The following is a 19,519-nucleotide window of genomic DNA, read 5'->3' on the forward strand; positions in this document are numbered from 1 at the left end:
CAGGGGAGGTTTAGGTTGGATGTTAGGAAGAACTTCTTTACTGAAAGGGCTGTTAGGCATTGGAACAGGCTGCCCAGGGAAGTGGTGGAGTCACCATCCCTGGAGGTCTTTAAAAGACGTTTAGATGTAGAGCTTAGGGAAATGGTTTAGTGGGGACTGTTAGCGTTAGGTCAGAGGTTGGACTCGATGATCTTGAGGTCTCTTCCAACCTAGAAATTCTGTGATTCTGTTGCAGTCTCCCAGCTCAGAGACAACCACCTACTAGTCTGGCGCAACGGATTTGTGTGTTCCTTGCAGTAGCTGCTCCTTCAGCTCCTCTTCACATACAAGCACACGCATCACTGCCATGCTCCTTCAGGAGCAAACAAGCCAGGACAGATTAATGCCTCTTTCTCCAGATCAGTAAGGTCCATGCCTTTGGTTTCACTGAGAATACAAGCCCTAAAAACGGGACCAGGACACCCACACTCACTCGCTCACTCACTGGGCACCAGGACCCCTTCGATGCCCCCCTCCTGGGGGGCCAGGACCCCCTCCCTCCCTCCCTCCCTGGGGACCAGGACCCTCTCCCTCCCTCTCTCCCTCCCTGGGGACCAGGACCCTCTCCCTCCCTCCCTCCCTGGGGACCAGGACCCCCTCCCTCCCTCCCTCCCTGGGGAACTAGGACCCCCTCCCTCCCTGGGGAACTAGGACTCACTCAATTGGGACCAGGACTGTCCTTAAGCTCCCTATCCCAAATCAAATGTTTAACCCAGGAACATTCAACTGCCAGCGTCTGAATTTGACCAAATGCCGAAGAACTTCACGGGGAAGTAGCACCACCAGGGTTTTCTGTTCTGAGTATTCTCCACTGATGTTAATAGCTCATAGATTCTCCAAAACTATTTCTCAGAGATGGCTGAAAACACAAAGAAAAAGCAGTCTATCTTGGAACAGAGTCCATTTCTCCACAACAGTAGAAAAGCACCCTAAGTAACCTGAACCTCAAACTCCTCTGGAGTGGCAAGTCTTTCCATGTCTCCTCATGCTTCCTATATAGCAAAGGTCAAACGATCCCCACCTGGCAGATTTCACTTCACATGTGTGGAGTCCCGAGACCTTGTGGAATAGGCTCAACAAGCTCGTTTCAATGATTAAGGTTCAATTGCTCCTTATTGCTAACAGAAAGAACCTGACAAGGGGCTCAGTGGTTAGAGTTGACCTAATTAATTAACTACAAAAGGCATGTAAGGGTCATATTTCTGCTAGTCATTCTGTGAGGAAAATTAGTACAGAGCCTGTTAAAATAAGATAAATCAACATAAAGAGAAGAAATAAATAAAAGAAAAAAAGAAAATGACCTAAAAGGCAAAACTGCCATCCTGGATTTTCATGTGTCTAGTCACGACAGATAAGGAATATAGCAATCAGAAAGACTTTACTTGACATTAATGTTGCTTAAATTTGCTTTTCTGAGATCTCTTCTTTATGCCGGACTTGTCAAAATCTAGCGCCATGACCTCCAACTGCAGTATTTACTGTGGCTGCATATAAACTATCACGTTTAAATGCCAGGCTCCGAATCCTCACTCCCTATTCAGGTCAAGGACCGGGCTGAAAGTTTTGGCTTTAATTTGGTTACATGACTACATTGCTGTCGTCGTGGTTTCCCCCAGCCGGCAGCTAAGCACCACACAGCCGTTCGCTCGCCCTCCCCACTCTTTCTATGGAATTCATTTCTATGGAATGGGGGAGAGAAATAGGAAAACGAAGCCTGTGGGTCAAGACAGAGACAGTTTATTAAGACAGGAAAACAAACAAACAACAATAATAACAAGAATAGTACTGCTACTACTAATGTGTACAGAATAAGTGATGCACAATGCAATTGCTCACCACCCACTGACTGATACCCAGCCTAACCCCGAGCAGCCGGCCCCCCCATCCTGGCTAGGCACCCCTATATATTGCTCAGCATGACCCCATAGGGTACAGAATGCCCCTTTGGCCACTTTGGGTCACCTGTCCTGGGTCTGTCCCCTCCCAGCTCCTGCTGCACCCCCAGCCTGCCCGCTGGCAGGACAGAGCGAGAAGCTGAAGCGTCCTTGGCTTGGTGTAAGCACTGCTCTGCAACAATTCAAACATCAGTGTGTTCATCCTAATCCGAAACATAGCACCCTACCAGCTCCTAGGAGGAATAATAGCTCTACCCTAGCTGAAACCAGGACAGCTGTGTTCTGGCAGGTCGTGGGGAGAAGATTGGCTGGCTTGGGAGAGCTTCCGTACACGTGGCTTTTAGGCTGCAGCCAGCGTGTTCCTCTAGATCTGGAAGCTTGAAGATGGCTGAGTGGTTGGAGAGCTGCCTGGTGGAGAAGGACCTGGGAGTATTGGTAGATAGTCAGCTGAATATGAGCCAGCAGTGTGCTCAGGTGGCCAAGAAGGCCAACAGCATCCTGGCTTGTATCAGGAACAGTGTGACCAGCAGGGCTAGGGAGGTGATCGTCCCCCTGTACTCGGCTCTGGTGAGGCCGCACCTCGAGTACTGTGTTCAGTTTTGGGCCCCTCGCTACAAGAAGGACATGGAGGTGCTTGAGCGGGTGCAGAGAAGGGCGACGAAGCTGGTGAGGGGCCTGGAGAACAAGTCCTACGAGGAGCGGCTGAGGGAGCTGGGCTTGTTCAGCCTGGAGAAGAGGAGGCTCAGGGGCAACCTTATCGCTCTTTATAGGTACCTCAAGGGAGGCTGTAGCGAGGTGAGGGTTGGCCTGTTCTCCCACGTGCCTGGTGACAGGACGAGGGGGAATGGGCTTAAGTTGAGCCAGGGGAGTTTTAGGTTGGATATTAGGAAGAACTTCTTTACTGAAAGGGTTGTGAGGCACTGGAACAGGCTGCCCAGGGAAGTGGTGGAGTCACCATCCCTGGAGGTCTTTAAAAGACGTTTAGACGTAGAGCTTAGGGATATGGTTTAGTGGGGACTGTTAGTGGTAGGTGAGAGGTTGGACTGGGTGATCTTGGAGGCCTCTTCCAACCTAGGTGAGTCTCTGTGGTGTGAGGGGGACAGAGATGGCATGACGGGACATGAGTGGCATGAGGCGATATGGGTGGCATGAAGGACAGGGATAGCACAAGGGGACAGGGATGGTGTGAAGGTAATGGGGATGGTGTGAGACAGCAGGGGTGGCCTGAGGGGACTGGAATTCCCCGAGGGAATTGGAAAGGTGTGCAGGGGATGGAAAGGTATGAGGGCACATGTTTCTCAACCCATCCACCTTGTGGGGCCTGACAGGTTTTGGAGCAAAAAGTCACACCACTACCACCAGGTCTTCAATTGTAGTTTTATTGTCAGTAGGGTGGTGTTCAAATGTCCCCCCCAGGCTCAGCTGCAGAGCCAGCAGCCATGCACACCTATATTGTGTCTCGCTGCCCCAGGGAAAGGACAGGGCTGTGGCCAAGAGAGCCCACGCACCAGGGCACACGCTGCTGGCTCTCCTGCAGGCAGGGCTCTTTTACATCCCCTAATGACCACTCAGGTCTGCCTAAACATCCATACAAATACAACACAATTCCACGGTCAGATTATAAGCAGCACAGCATGTGCTCTCCAGCTCGTGCTGCCTCTGAGATCACTTCCAGCCTGTGTCCAGGATACTGCTGGAGTGGTGCATTGCAGCTACCCTGCCACAGCTCAGTGCAACGACAATACATTCATTTATCAAAGTGAGATGCGTCTGCAGGAAGTGGCACCCAAAGCACCATTTATCCTGGGCCCTGCATAAGCTTTGCCAAGGCACAAATGCCTGTGAGGTCCAATAAGCTGTGCTCAGGGTTTCTTTTTGTGGCTGCATCTTGTTTATGGATCTTATGCTGACCTTCTTTAAAATTGTCAAATCTATCCTTAGCCCTGTACCAAACTCCCACTTTGGTCATCTTGATCCAGCACATCTGGTGTTGTCTTCCAGCACCAATCTCCCAACAGCCAACGTATCACCTTGAGGTTGTAGGCATTAACCCTACAGGGCATACAGGCTCTGATTCATGCCTGTCTGTACCCAGCCTCAGTAGTGCTCCTGAGCTTCGCTAGTCCAGCAAGTGAGAAGCAGAGCTGAAACTTCCACACAGCATTTCTCAGCTGCAGCCTGTCAGCAGCACAGCCGTGTAAATGCACTGTCTTCACACACATGCACGAGTTCGTTTTCAAACAGGTAAGTAGTAAAATAAAAATTATCACTGGAAACTGCTGACAAACAGGAAGAAACACCCCGAAATCAGGACAGTAAAGAGTTCCCTCTGGAGTGACTATTTCCTACACTGACTTCAGCACAGTACAAGCAAACAGCACAGGCATACTCCAAAAATGTGGGGTTTTCTCATAGAGATCATAGATGTCCTGCAGGTGTCCTGGTTTTCCTTCAATGATGATCCAGTTTTGCATCAAGTTGACTGCAGATGCTGTACAATCAAGGCTTATTCTTCAGATACTGCACTGTGCACTGTAAAAAAGAGCAAGTGATGGAGGGGACCTCACAGGGGGTGGGAGGGAAGAGGCCTAGCTTATGGTAACCTCTCAAAGGACTCCAGAAGCCAAAACCAGACCCCTTCAACAAATTCTCTTGTGTTGGTTTTCCAAAACCTGAGGTTCCCAGAACTGCCTTCAAGAGCTTTAATACTTCAGTCTATTGAGTGAGTCGATGTAATGGAAAGTGGCTCCCAATGCCCAGCTTGTTTCAACGTTGTTGATTTTCCGGGCAAGCTGGAGAAAAAAAAAAAAAAAAAAAGAAAAAAGAAAAAAGAAAAAGGAAGTTTAAACACAATTCTCTGCCAGAAGGGGAAGTATACAAGGCGAATATAATGTTGAAGGTTATCACAACTCGTTATCACAGTTGTGGGGACAGTGTTGCCCCATCTCACTCATACAGCATGTGTTGTAGCAAAAAGGGAAAACAGGGACCAAGCTACTGGCATGATGAGTAATGTCTTGGCATCTTCTGCCCACTCTCCCCAGCAATCTGTTTTTGTGCAATACCTTAAAGACTTGGATCTTTGGGAAGCCCAGTTCTTGCAGGAGGAAGGTGATGTACGTGAGGTCCATGCAGAGAAAAGGGCTGCTTCCAGGGCTGATTTCCATGGTTTTACACACTGAAGACACAGAAAGCAGCGTTTGAATGTGGGGCTCAGGCCTAGCATCAACTTAGCTTTGAAAAACCTCTAACAAATCCTTAAAAAACACCTCTTGTAATTTGAGTTCCACAGTAATGGAACCCATTAAAATGACATTAAAATAACATGCATGTTATTTTAATATAAAATATAAAGAGTTTTGGCACATGGGAAGGAAGAGCAAGGCATTCAGTCTCTACAATGACAGCTGAGTTTCTTGTCCTTATCAGGGCAAGGACAACAAGGGCCTCCCACTTTTATCCTACCTACTTTATATTTTTTAAATATCAGCAACCTCAAGTGTGATAACATCTGCTTCTCACTGAAAAAAAAAAAGATGTCAGCAGCTTGGAAAAACAAACTTTGTGAAAAATTTTGTCCCTATCTCAATAAAGCTCGAATGCTGAACAGTTACTCGTGCTCCTCCTACTAAAAAATTTCTTGAGTGTAAGCATTCAACTGTAAATAAATAAATAAATAAATACATACATACATACATACATACATAAATAAAACCCACTTCCTTTCTCAGGAGGGAATACATTAAAGATAGTCCACAAATAAGAACTGCAACAATTGTTCAGTCACTCAGAAAGTTTACCAAAAAGTCACAAGTCAGTTTGATCAAGGCCTGAGTCTGTACTATTAAAAACAAACAAACAAAAAGATGATTACATTTGCAAATCTGAGGAGGCAGTTCTCTCTGCAGCTGGTGAAGCAAAAAAGGCTATGAATTGGTTTCCTCCCCTTTCCAATTAACCATCAAATATACAAATAAATCATGAGAAAAAAAAATAATGAAAAAATAAACAAGATTAGGACAGATTATGCTAACAAGATGAAATCCCCCACATTTATTTTGCAAGCATGGCTTCAGGATAACTGCTAACTGGCAGGTTTATTAGTAATTCCCAAGAGAGTTTTTAAATGTATTACAAGAAAACTAAATCTCAAAAAAAAAAAAAAAAAAAAAAAAGTTGATATTTTCAGAAATACATACAAATCAGCAGAGGTGCTATGGAGAGAGGTGCATAATATTTACTTGAAACAAAAAAAGTCAGTCTTCTTAGCATGTCACACATTTTCCACCTGGGTATGAATTTACACACAATTACCAATCCTGTTTGATTGCATCTTTTACTCACCATACTTAGCTGCAGTTTCAAAGTCATTCACAGTTAAGCTTCCTCCTTTTTCTTTATCTAAAAAAGAAAAAAAAAATGGTATGTTGTATTTTTTTTTCATATAAGGGCAGTAGTAGACTCACATTGTAAAAGACGTTTTACAAACAAAAAGATTGTTTGGAAATAAGCCTGAGCCAACTGAAAGCAATGACAAAACTCACATTTGCTTTAATGGTGTAAGAACCTTTATTTAAGGTTCTCAGTATAGCTTGAAAACCTAATTCTATGAAGAACTTAAGTTTCCTAAAACTAGTTTCATAAAAAAAAAACAACCGAGTTTAAAGACTCCTTCATGTTGCCCCATGTCTATGCTGCTCTGTCCTGTAATGCCTGAACCCAGCTAACACCTTTGACCAGATCTGACAGGGCAGTGGTGCTCTGCAACATACTAAATGTGAAATTATTCATAAAACAAAGTGGCTGAGGAGGGGGTAAGTTTGTCCATACTAGCTTGAGATCCCATCGTCTGCTTTTTACTACTAAATGTGACAGTCTTCTGTACTCCAGCGTACCACTGGAAAGGAGATGGGATTCATTCTGAATACATGTTGAACTATCTGAAAATATTTACTCCATCTAAAAAGGTCAGTGAAGCAAAATATACAGCCCAAGAGAGCAAGTTTGATCTACTTTACTGCCCGAGAAAAAAGCTAGCAAGTTTTTTCATATCATCACGAAGTCTTTTTTCTTTTTTGGATTGTAATCAGACACCAATCATTTCTGAAATGCAGACAGCTTGTTTAAAAAATTACAAAAAGTTGGAGGTCCTGTATCACATCTCCAGTCCCTTCTGTAAAGAAATGCAACAACATTCAATATTCACTCGAGACCAATGCACTGTGGTAGCCATGAGAGCTTACCACAGCACTGCGATGTGGATCACTGCTACCATTTCTTCCAAGACCTGTCATTTAAAATGAAATTAAAACAGGAGCAAACATACCTATGAGACCAACCTCTGCTGCACGGTCATAGTAGTAGGAGAAAGCATAAAAATCCAAGTCCTTCACTTCCTCAGCTTTATGCACTTTCTTGTAGAGCATCTTCGCCACTTTGTTAGAGCAAGACTCATACAGAGGCTCGCCTGAAAGAATGCAAAGACACCCAGCATAGTACAGGTAGACACTTAAACGAAGAATTTCTTCAGGATCTGCAAGGAGACAGGCTCCCTTTCACACAACAGTGCTTCTTCATTTCTTACAGTCTCTTCACAGAGAACTGGAACGACACACCTGCATCTTCTCCAAGTGGTAACACTGACTGCCCTCAGGCTGGGACCAAGTATGTGATAGATCAGAGCCGAACAACACCATTTGAGGCAGAAGGACTTTGAAAAGAATTCAGGGAGCGCTCAGCTCCATCTGCAGTACTACTAACAGATTTACTGACTGGGCAGACATACCACAGCGCAAGAGGCAAGAGCTGCAGAATCTCTTTAACAGCATGTCAAGAGAAAGCCAGACAGAGGAGTACACAGGCAGAGAATTCAGTATCTTTCCAAGAAGCTGAGGGCATATAATTTTAAATACTCTTCTAGTAGCTTGCTGGCCTAGATAGGAAGAAAGAGTGATAAATCACTATACCTGCCTTCTGTCCTTTAATTTTGTACACTATCTCAGCATGTTGCCATTCAGATTTGAAACCAGGTGGTAAGCAAGGGCTGATCAATTCCTCACCTTCCCCTACTGCAGAAATAAAACAAAGCCGCATTAGAGAAAAAAATAAGGAGTTAATTTTAGATCCCCGGTCCTGCTTCTGACTGTCCCACATCCTCAGCAATGCACCTCTAAGCCCCAGCCATGGCTCAAGTGTCCCACGCCTCCCTAAGGCTGGCAAACATCCATGTCTCCTGGGATCTAGCAGCATCACCTCCTGCATTTGTCTCAGACACACTCAGCTATGGTGATGGGAATGCACATACCACTCAGGCACCTTCAGCCCAGTAGGAAGAGTACAGACAACCCTTTTTCCCCCACAACAGTGCAATGCACTCTGTGCTCAGAGCCAAGACTTGAAGAGTGCCCGGAACTTACAAGGTTTCCCCTCAACTCCTCCTAAAATGGCAAGCCTCGCTGACATCAGCCCGAGTCCCAGGTAACTGCAAAGGGAAAAAAAACCTCTGTGAACAACAAACGTCCTTCCTCTGATACTCCACCGATGTGCCTGCCTCCTCTATGTGGTCCAAGCAAAAAGGCTCAAGTCAGCAGCTAATGCATTAGGGGAACAGTATGACAACCCACCGTGATATTATCCTTACCCAGAGGGATAATCTCTCCTTGAAAAAGCACAGGGAATAGCTGTCAACTATAATGTCTCTTTAAAGGCTGGGAATGCTTCCCCTAACCTTTCTCCTCCACTCCTCAAAGGCCACACAACCTCCAGCATGGACTCTTTCCAAGCCCCAGCACGTCCCACAGCAAACGTAGGTGGGAAGATTCTCCTTCCCTCTGCCCAAAGCATTGGGTGCAGGGGCAGCTTCAAAGCCAGGAGTAGAATTAGAGCCCATCGCTTTCTCAGCCATCACACTGCTTATCTGCCTGCTGTTCTGCATAACCACCCCCTAGTCAGCTTGCATGGACCGTGACTTGGCTCAGGCTCACCCACTTCTCAGGACTCAAGTGCACTTCAGCAAAACACCTAGATCTCACTGGCTTCAAAGAAAGCTCCTGCTTTTCCAGTATCTCTTTTTACCACAACTAACCTGTATGAATACAGCTTGTAGGTGCTGTTAAACATCTGAAATGAAGTTGTATGGCCAGCTGGTGATGTCTGGAGAGTTGCCTGGAGGGAAAAAAAAAAATGTCATGGCAAGCTTTCTGCCAGCAACAGCAAACATCAACAAGACAATCTTCCAAAACCTTAGGAAATACATGGAACAATCCTAGCACGGCTCAGAGAGAAATGAAGAATTTGCGTGTATCTCCGTTTGACCTTTGATACATAAGATAACCAAAAAACTGGAGCTAAAATAGTGACTTTACATGACAGTCCAAACTGCTTACATTTCTATGTGCATCGACACCAAACTCATCTGTAAAAGAGTTGTTTTAATTATAAGGAGTCCTTGTTCCAGCTCTTAACTGTTTTTGTCAAGATGCTACAGAACTGCCTCGTCACAGGATCACTACTAGGGAAAACTGTGCAAAATAATGAGTAAACCAGGCACGCATTAACTTCCTACTCCAGTGAATTCAGCTGTGAACTTCCACAGGCTGGAGGAAAAGCACATCACTGTTCTTGCCAAGGAACAGAGTGAGGACCAGCCTGTTGTCTGAAGAAATGAAAGGACAATTGTCTAAAGCACTGAGCAGCCTGTTCCCCAAGTGCACTACCACCAGCAGCGCATTTATGGGGAACACAGCTCAGGCAGCTCATGCCTAGCTGCTCATATCTTAACACCATGTCTAACTCCAGAATTTCCACATCCAGGGCTCTTCACATTCCCAGGCATTCTGCTGTGAGAGCACAGTGTCCTGATCAGCCTGGGCTGACACACTACAAACAGCAACCTTATCCTCTGCTTCTGTGCAGCTTTACTACGAACAGGATCTCTGATCGGGCCAGGACCTCACTACTCCATATCCACAGGGCTCACAGAACACCTATACTAATGCTATAAGAGGAAGCTGAAACGACAAACATCAGCATGTGCTTCTAACTGCATAATTCATGTTACCTTTATAAAGCATTCATTTGCAACTGAGTAAACTCAGGAAAGCCACAAACAAACATCAAGAATGCATCTAATTCTGTTCTTAGAACACAGTATAAGCCAAATGGACTTGGATTCACTAACAGCATTGCCTTTGAGGTCACTATAAGCAGCACAAAGTGAGTGTTCAGATGCTCAGGACATTGCATTTTCTCCTACATAAAGCAGCCCTGGCATTCACCACATGCACTGACCCACGGAGCTGGAGCAAGAGGACTGACAGAGAGTTGCCCATGTCTCTGTCACCGACTGTAACAAGGCATACGTGACCAACTGATAAGGGTTTTTCTGTCAGAAGCATGGTTTTATGTTACACTGACAACCCCTTGGCATGTGTCCAAGGGAAATAAAACTGAGCAGTTACTGGTTTCTGCACCAGCATTTCCCTGCTGCGTGCATGTTCCCATTACCTCGGTGTGTGGGAGGAAGGTGATCTGTGTTGATCCGCCACCCAAGTCCAGCATTCCTACACTTCTCTTCTGCGGGTCATCTAAGCTACCTAAAATGCGTGACAGAAGAGAGAAAGGCACAGTGGGCACTGTGAGAAACTGGCAAGGAATAAAACCAGAAGTACAGCTGTAAAGAAAGATGTCAATCCAACTCCATCTGTCAGCTTCCAGCCAGCACTAGAGTATAACATCGTCACTTATTTGTGCTCTATCAGGGTGACCTGAAAATCCTCCAAGTGACTATTATTTCTCTGGTGGCTGCTCATGCCCTAATTACAGCAGCTTTGGTTACTGGATTCCTAAACATTCTTCACTGGATGCAAGCACCTTTTTGCAAACTTTACTCTGGTAACCACTTTGAAACACAAAGGAATGTGGTTTTCCTGGCCATCTCCCCCTGATCCCACAGCAGTATTTTGCAGATTCCTATGGCCGAGGGGAGGACAGACTGAAAAGAGCTGGCTTAATAGACCAGCTCGCTCAGAATTCTTCCTCCTACCGTCCCAGACCTTTCTTCTCATTTAAATCCAGTTCTTCTCAGATTATTCAAATACACCTTCCTGACAAGATCAGTTTGTGCCAAGTACCACAGCATACCTCATGAGAGCTAATGTTTGAAGATCTCTGACCTTTCCGATACTTCCTGTGAGCATAAAAAGATTTACAGCACTTGTCATAATGCTCCGCACACTGTGCTGAACAGAGTGCTTGGGTGGCAGACCGGTTTGCTTATTGTCAGAGAGGGCTTCAGTTTAATTTTTTTCTTCAGCTACCCTTTTCTATCTCACCAGTGTAAACACTTACTCTATTTCTTTTATAAATACATAAGGAAGCACCAACAGCACTTACTTTCACACTGTGCAGCTGCCAGGCAGATCTGCAATATCCACATCAAAAATTTATGCAGAGCTAGTGGCAGACTATAAAAAGGAATAAAATGCTCTGGTACCTTACAGGGAATTAAAAGAAAGGCTTTATGAACATCTAGGAAAAGAGATTAAATTCCTCATTCTATCAAGCAAATGGCCAAAATCTTAATTACTTAAATGGGCCAGGCCAAAAACAACTGGTGACTTATTTCCAGACCTTTCCAATGAATGCGCAAATATTATACAGGGGCAGAAAACAGTATGAATTTCATGGCGTCAGTCATATTTTTAGACACATACTCATGTAAACATACCTGTTAAAAAATTTATTGTGATCCAGGCTGAAATTCCTAACAAGGAAAAGATTCAGAATAGGCACGGTTAGATCACATAATATCAGAAGATGTACTGTTAGATCGCGTAATTTCATTTTATATAACAACAGTAAGCATTAAGATGAGCCATATTACAAGGCCTTCCGGCTTTAGTATCTGTTTCACTGGAGGTATTTTGAAGTTTTCTCAGTTTCACTGCACCAGCTAAACAAAAACAATCAGCAAACCACAGCTTGTCATGCAACCATAGAAGGAGATTCCAGAGAAGCATCTACCACAAGCAACCTTGCCCCCTTTGACAAATGGAGGATTTCTAATGCAAAAACTCCAAAGAACACCTAGAAAGAAAGACCTTCAAGAGAGGCAAACAAGATTGGCTTTGCTGAGCTACCCTGACCCAGCCCACCCCAAAGCCAGTGTTTCCATAACTGTCAAGGACTGTCATAAACTAAGATTAGAGGCCTTCAGCAAAGAGAGTGGCCTTCTATATCAGAGTTTATGGGGTAATAGGAAGAGAAGCTCCACATATGAAATGTCTGGAGAACTCTGTACTTCACAGGCCAAACACTTAGGTGAGAAGTCCCAAAGGCTCTATTAGACTGGCTTCAGTTCTTAGCTAAAAAATAAGGAAATGACAAACTCTCACATTGTTCATTTTATAGGAAACTAACTGCCAGTAGGCTTTTGTGTTATGTTAGACATACAATTTTCCTTTTGAATACTAAGAATTTTCATCTTTTCAGTGCTTTATTTTTTCCTATTTTCCTCAAAGCAATTTGTGAACTGCCCTGTTGCTGTCCTTTTCTTGTTTTCTAAACTTCTTCTCCATGAATTAGGTGAACGAATGGCCCTTATGTTAACAAATTAAAATATTTATCCATTTGGTTAAAACTAAGGCACGCTAGGGAACGAGGTCCACTTCAGCCCTTGGCTGAACCAAGGCTGTCAGAGCTATTAATGAACTTAAAATGAAAAGAATTATAATGTTGTTCTTCCATTAAGCAGTAAAAAAAAAAAAAAAAAAAAAAAAAAAGTCATAAACAGCTCCAAAGAAGCAACTACTTTCAAGTCTGGTTTCTAAGCAGATTAAAAACACACTTCAACACTAAGTTACCCAGAATGTAGACATGTTTCTTTGAATTACTTTAAGTCAAGACTGATTCTGGGTCAGCCTTTTCTTCTGCTCAGCCTTTTTTGATGAACATCCACTTACTTCAATATATATTTTCTCTATGTAACTTTTTTTTTTTTCCAGGTTCAATTCACAATCACACTCGTTAGATCAGTTTTAATTAACATTAAGACCAAATAGTTCCAGAAAGCTCAGATGAGCATTGTCAAAAGCAGGGTATACAAAAACAGGAGGTGTTGAAGACCACCTCAACAAGCAGATACACAGAGAGCCTTCCAGAAGTGGTGACTGCACAGTGGCTTCTTGGTGATCCCATGAGAATTGCCTGGTAATCAGAGCTTTGAAAACCAGGATGAAGTGAAGGGCTTCACATTGGAAAATGTAGTACAAAATCTCTTTGGCAGGCACTGCCTGAGGCAGTATAAAAATTATATCAAACCTGCTACATATGGGTTCCTAGTGTGGTCAGTGGGGACTTGCCACAGAGCAGTAGGAATCTCCAGGATTGCAAAAAGGTTCTTCAGAAGTTAACCTACCTTCATCAGTCCCGTTCATTATCGACACACAGTTGTCCCTCACAAAGAAGGGGGAAGCCTGAAAAATCTCCTTCACCTGTAGTTCAAATAAAAGTTATGCTCAGAGAATTTTTTTTTTTTCAGTTGAAAAGCAATTTTTTTTTAAAACTCTGGCTTTATACAACTGTTCCTTCTCTTGGGCCAGAAATCACAGCCAACAACTACTATGAACAACAGCTTTGGGACTACACCAGGGAATGGCATTTTTAACACGAGCGTGTTGGCTGTTAGAAGCTTTCTGTACTGCACCCCACATGAGGCAGCAAAGCCCTACATTTCTGAGGTCTTCTAAAGAAACAATTGCAGCAATTCCAGATGAAATTCAGTGTGGAAAAAGAAAAGACCAGCTTGTAAGCAGCAGAGAACAATCTAGACATTGGTTTCAACCACACCACATTTCTTCCCTCCAATCATTGCTAGAAAAAATAGTACAATTAGGGTACAACCAATAACTTCTCCAGCAGCTGTAAGGTCTAGGACATAATATTTTGTTTATTTTTATAATATTTTGAAGTACTAAACATTTTACATGCCTGTAAATGCAATTTACACTATTTCTAATCAACATAAAGTGGAGGAATCTTGCAGCAGCAGGCAGATAACGCAGCAAATCAAATAGCAGAAAGTTTTTCTCAGAAAAGCAGGATTCTGGTCAAAACCACCAACAAACCCACGCACTAAGAACAAGCCTGTGATGACTGTTAGAAGTATCTCATTACACTTATTGTGTTTCACATCATCTCCAGGCTTATTTGGAGCTGTCACCATTTCTGTGTTTGTACTCATACAGTTTCTGACTCCGGACTCATCTGAGATCAGGTGACTTTATACTGCTTTCAGAGTAAAGTGATAGGAGTGACTAAGGTACATAAGGATAAAGGAGTATATACTTTACGCTGAAGGGACCAATTTTTGTCACAAAATTTCTAGAAAGCACACTGAAAGACAAGAAACTGTACCTTATCCAGCAATTTCTGAGCCTTTTCTCCCGGCAGCAACCGTAAGCCAGCTGTCGCTTTCAGGACCAGAGGAGTAAACTTCCACAGCTCCATAGGAACTTCCTTCTTTGCCACCTCCAGGAGCTCTTTTATTCCCTGGCCACTCTGTGAGCAAAGAAAGAACAACCCCCACAAAAGCCCATCTTAGAAACCCTTAAGATTTGCCTTTCTCTGAGGGCAAAAAGGTGATCAGAGGTATGATTCACTGTAAATGCGGAACAGGGACAGGTAAACATCATAAGGGATCAGGAGAAAGTGGATGACTCACAGAGTAAGAACTGGCGGATATAACTGGGATTATCCAGCAACAGGTCAGAGGCAAACAGGAAAAGTCACTTTCTCAAACTGCACTGTGTGCCAAGCAGTACCCATACTGAATGTTCAGGCTACAAGAGGTTTAAAAAGTTGTGTGGCAAATCCCTGGGGAGAAAGCCCTTTGGAGACAGCAAAACACTATGAGCCAGGTGCGTGTCTGGCTCAGGAACTCCCTAAATCCCTCCAAGCCAGAAGGTAAGGGAGACAGGAGAGAAGTCACTTCACACTTGGCCTGTTTTTTTGACTCTTTCCCTGAGAATCCACTTCTGGTCACTTCTGGAGAAGGCTCTGCTCCAATCCAACATGACTCTTTTGTCACATTCTTAAGCACACAGGAAATCTTAAGACAGAAAAAAAACATCTGCTGTGCTTAATTAACATGACCAAGCAGAACTAGATGTGTTCTGCTCCTTGATCCTCTGAGTGTCGACCAACTTCTGCTGTGAGTTTGTACCATTTGGAGACTGAACTGAGACGGTTCAGCCTATTGTACCACAGCAAGATGTGATTTGCAGCACATATCAATAGCAGCACACTTTGGTGCACGTGCTTTTACAATAACAGAAACAAATTTACCTTTTCAACATCATCAGCATATGCAGACAGGCCTGGCTTCAGCGCTTTAAACGTCTCATGGGTTAATTTGGGAGTCTCTGTTCAAAAGCAGTATTCCAAAATAAGTATTAGTGCAAACCATTTTGCATACACAAAGCCAAAACCATTTTTAAAAATTACATCATTATGTGCTAATGGGAGTCAACTGGAGCCTCTGTCTCATGAACAATCAAAGGCCACCCAACCTTTGAACACAGCCCCTCCTATGGAATTAGCTCTCCTCAAAACCATTTGGTAAAGTCACGATCATGCTGGTGCCTACCACACACATTCTCTTTATGCACATCAGACAAATGTATCAGACAGGTTCCAGATTCTCCTTAAGCCCTTACCCCTGCCATGTGCAGCTTTCCAAACTACACGGGTAACAAAGGCCACACATTCCAGCAAGCTCTGTTCTGCCTAAACTTGGCTCCAGCAGAAGTCAGTGGAAGTTTTACCATTTTCCATGGTGGCAGAGGGAACCAGCCCTAAGTATTTTGGAAACCTGCAAGCAAGACACCATGAGCTTGACAGCATCCCCCTCTCGTACCTAACTACACTCCACAAAGTTTCCTGCAATATATTCTGGAATTCTGTTTAGAGAGAAGCAGAGGTTTGGGAATACACTGGAAGAAGAATAAATGAAGCCTATATGTGGACTGTTGTTTAACACCTTTGGTGTCTAGGCCTTACACTGGTCCATTCTGCAAACCTACAGTGCTCCCCAAAAGCCAAACACACCATATACCACACTACTACCTGTTAAAAACATCCTCCACATAAAATATTTAAGTGTTCACAGGATTTCTTTCATCTTTATGTGTTTCACAGATAGGAGCTGACAAGACATAAACAAATGAAACTTACAGCTCCAGAGGAAATCCGGAGCTTTACAGACAACTTCTGTCTTGGTTCCCAGCAAAATTTTTTTTGTCCAGATGCAATACACAGCAATGTTAATCCAAGAGGTAAGTGCCAGTGAAGCCAAGACAAATTTAGTTTAGTGCCACTAAGCCAGACAATGCAGAGAGAAGCAGCTCACTGCTAGGAACTGGAGATACAACAACCTCATGCCAAAAATCTGGGGGAATGAGGCACTTTGCACTTGCTCCTCTCACCCACAAGTATCGTGATAAAAACTGCTTTTCCTTAAGATGGGTTCCAAAGGTACAGCAGCTATTGAGTTAGCATTCTGACATTACTGCATTTTCCCCCTTGTTGAACATTTTCATACTGAATTTCATCCAAACCCACACGCTCAAATCATAATGCACTTCCTGATGGCTCTCCGGAAAGAGCTGAAGTGCATTTGTTCAAGTACTCCCCAGAATAGAATCATCAATAAGCTGCACCATAATTTATAGAAGAGTTTGTCTATTGTGCAGTGTGCAGGCCGTACCTTTAGGCTGCTGTGTAAATTTAAAAATATGGATGCGGGTTCCTGTGCTTCCTGCGTCAAACATGATTCCATAAAAGACCGAGAGCTCTGTGGTCAGTGCTTGCTGGCTCAGTTTTTCCCTCCTGCTTTCAGCAACTCCTTCTGTTGCTCCCACAAGTGGTTTGGAATCCAAGTGCCATTTCATGTATGCGACATAAATAGCAATGCATGCCAAAATCCCAAAAGCAAAGAACCGCTTTGATATCTTCATGGCTTCCATTTATCAGATCTTTTGTTTCTTCCTGTTACCAAATGTTTTATTTCTTCTGTTTCACACCGAACAGGTGGTTTCCGTATCACTCCTACATCCAACAGAAAAGAAAGCTGTGTTTTACTTTTTAAACCTGCAGAAGGTATTATAATAAGATCTAAGAGCATGATGGTTATTTGATAAGGGACTTACAGGAATAAACTTGACTTGAGCGTTAATTAAATGCTTAACTGTTAGTGCTAAAGTTGGGAACGACTGTCAGAGCAAGCAATTATCCACTGCAACAAAGAGCCTGGTGAAAAACCTTACACGCAGAGTGACAGACTACTGCTTGCACAGAAAAGGATTTATGCCTTCGGCTCTTTCAGCATCTAGAGTGAGACAGCTACTGTCTTCAGTGCTCAAATCTATCTTGATTAATCCAGGACAACTTGCAGTTAGATGTGCAAAATCATCCCAGCAGGATGACGCAGAACACTGAATTCAAAGAGCTGGGATGACCCTATGAATCGCTTGTCAAACTGGACCTAGCAGCAAAATCCCTCTTCTCTCACGTTGCTTGTCCCAGCCATCAAATGCCTCCATGGCTGCTGCATGCCAACATCACACACTGCTTTCCTAATGGTTCACAAGGAACATGTCCATCCTCCTTCAGCAGGTCACTGAGATCTACAGCTAATTTTAAGACACGAAACAGCATAAATATATATTTTTTTCCATTGCTACTGAGGCCTAAGAAATAATAGAGGAAAGAGAGTTCAGAGAAGTTAAATACAGTAACTGGGGTGGGAAGGAACCTCCAGAGGTCTCATGTTCAACCTCCTGCTCAAAGCACAGGCAGCTATGGGGACGCACCAGTTGCTCAGGATCTTGAAAACCTCCAAGGATGGAGACCCTACAGCCACTCTGTGGGCAACCTGAATCGATTGCAGTTATCTTTGTTAGTTCCTGGATGGTAAAGGAGGTCCCAGGAGACCAGAGAAGAACAATTTTAATTTGGTGTATAAAAGGCAAGGAGGAAGATTCAGGGAAGCAGCCTGGACCCCCAGCTCCAATACCAGGAAAAAAAAAAAAACAAAAACCAACAGCAGGGAAGATCAACGCAACAAATCTGCAAGTGATCATGTAGGCAATCAGATGGTTAAAAAACAGTCACCAGTGATTTATGGGGATAAAATTATGTTATTCATTTTTCATTTTTTGACAGTGCAGTGAAGAAGAGAAAGCAAACTAGCTGATAAAGTTGACTTAAACATGGTTTTGATAGATGTAATCTGTTGATGACGGGAATTCAGGAAGTACACGGAGGGCGTGAGAGGGAGGAATTAAATTCAAGGTGATCATGGCAAATTGTCATAAAGAGCTGGGAGAGGATTTTATAAAAACGGAGGGAGGCAAGACCAAAGGCACAAATACGGGTGAAGAGTAGGTAGAGTGGGAGAGGGACCATGGGGTGCTGCAGAAGAGAAACTGGGAAAATGGTGTTGAAAAAAAAAAAAAGAAAAAAAAAAAGAAAGAAAGAAAAAAAAAAAAAGGAAAGAAAAAAAAAAAAAAAAAGGAAAGAAAGAAAAGAAAAAAAAAAAAAAAAAAAAAGGAAGAAAAGAAAGAAAAGAAAGCTCTTTCTGGCTCGCAGTAGCAGACGTGGGTGACAACCCTTGCATGTATCCGGGTGCTTATTCCAACCTTCCTGGTCCAAGAAAGGCCTCCACTGTCTCTAAGTGCCAGAGGGCTACAAGCACGTCCTGAAAGGAAAGCAGAAGGATCCCGGCCCGCTGTGCAGAAAGCACTCTATGTGAGGAGAGGGGAGGATGAGGAGGATGCAGCGGTAACAGGCGAGGAAGCAGCAGCCCCTCATGTCTCCCTGAAGGGCAGGGGGACCATTAACCCCGCTCTCAGGGGTTAAGCTTCTCCCAGCGCTGCCTACAGACCCCCACGAGGCCGGAGGGCCCCGACCCACCGCCACCACCCGCGGGTGGCCCAGCAGGACCCGGTGGCACCGGCGGCCCCTCCGCCCCAGCCCGGCCTGTGGCCCCCTGCCCACTGCCCGCCCGCTGCCCACCCGGCTGCACTCACACCGCCACCACTGCCGGCTCCGCCATGGCGACACCGCTGCCACTGCGCCTGCGCGGCCTGCTGCCTGTGGTGGCGGCTGAGAGCAGCGGGGACTGCTCAGCATGGAGAGAGCCAAAGGGGGTCCGTCAGTGTGTGTACAGCCCTGAAGGCATGGAGGACAGAGACAGGCTCTGTGCAGCGGTGCCCAGTGCCAGGACAAGAGGCAGTGGGCACAAACGGGAACACAGGAGGTGCCCCCTGAGCATCAGGAAATGGGCACAGGCTGCCCACAGAGGCTGTGGGGTCTCCTCCTTGGGGATCTTTTGCCCCACCTGGATGTGGTCCTGGGCAAGCAGCTCTGGGTGGCCCTGCTTGAACAGGGGGTGCACCAGATGGCCCCAGAGGTCCCTTCCCACTTTATGATCCGTGGAGCTGATATCCACACTGTAACCATGGAGGACTCCCTCCTGGAGCAGCTGGCTATTTTCTGAAGGGATTGCAGCCAGTGGAGAGCCCACA

At 44.5% G+C, this 19,519-nt stretch overlaps 1 protein-coding gene across 2 annotated transcripts; it reads right to left on the reverse strand.

Annotated features, from left to right (window-relative positions):
• Window positions 1-3,297: 3,297 nt before the first annotated feature.
• ENTPD6 (ectonucleoside triphosphate diphosphohydrolase 6) lies at window positions 3,298-19,073 on the reverse strand. 2 transcript variants are annotated; one of them, XM_084514668.1, is made up of 14 exons: window positions 19,022-19,073; window positions 16,699-17,039; window positions 15,279-15,355; window positions 14,349-14,492; window positions 13,351-13,426; window positions 11,662-11,697; window positions 10,440-10,528; window positions 9,019-9,098; window positions 8,351-8,415; window positions 7,901-8,002; window positions 7,261-7,401; window positions 6,279-6,335; window positions 5,000-5,112; window positions 3,298-4,726 (listed from the first exon to the last, which is right to left on the reverse strand). In XM_084514668.1, exons 2-14 carry the CDS (start codon window positions 16,955-16,957, stop codon window positions 4,637-4,639), a joined length of 1,329 nt encoding a protein of 442 aa, XP_084370794.1. In that variant the 5' UTR covers window positions 16,958-17,039; window positions 19,022-19,073; the 3' UTR covers window positions 3,298-4,636. The 2 variants fall into 2 exon arrangements, with proteins under 2 accessions (XP_084370794.1, XP_084370795.1); XM_084514669.1 differs by lacking the exon at window positions 19,022-19,073 and adding an exon at window positions 17,450-17,557.
• Window positions 19,074-19,519: the final 446 nt, after the last annotated feature.

This window comes from Aythya ferina (assembly GCF_964211825.1).
Source record: "Aythya ferina genome assembly, chromosome: 3".
Classification (NCBI taxonomy): domain Eukaryota; kingdom Metazoa; phylum Chordata; class Aves; order Anseriformes; family Anatidae; genus Aythya; species Aythya ferina.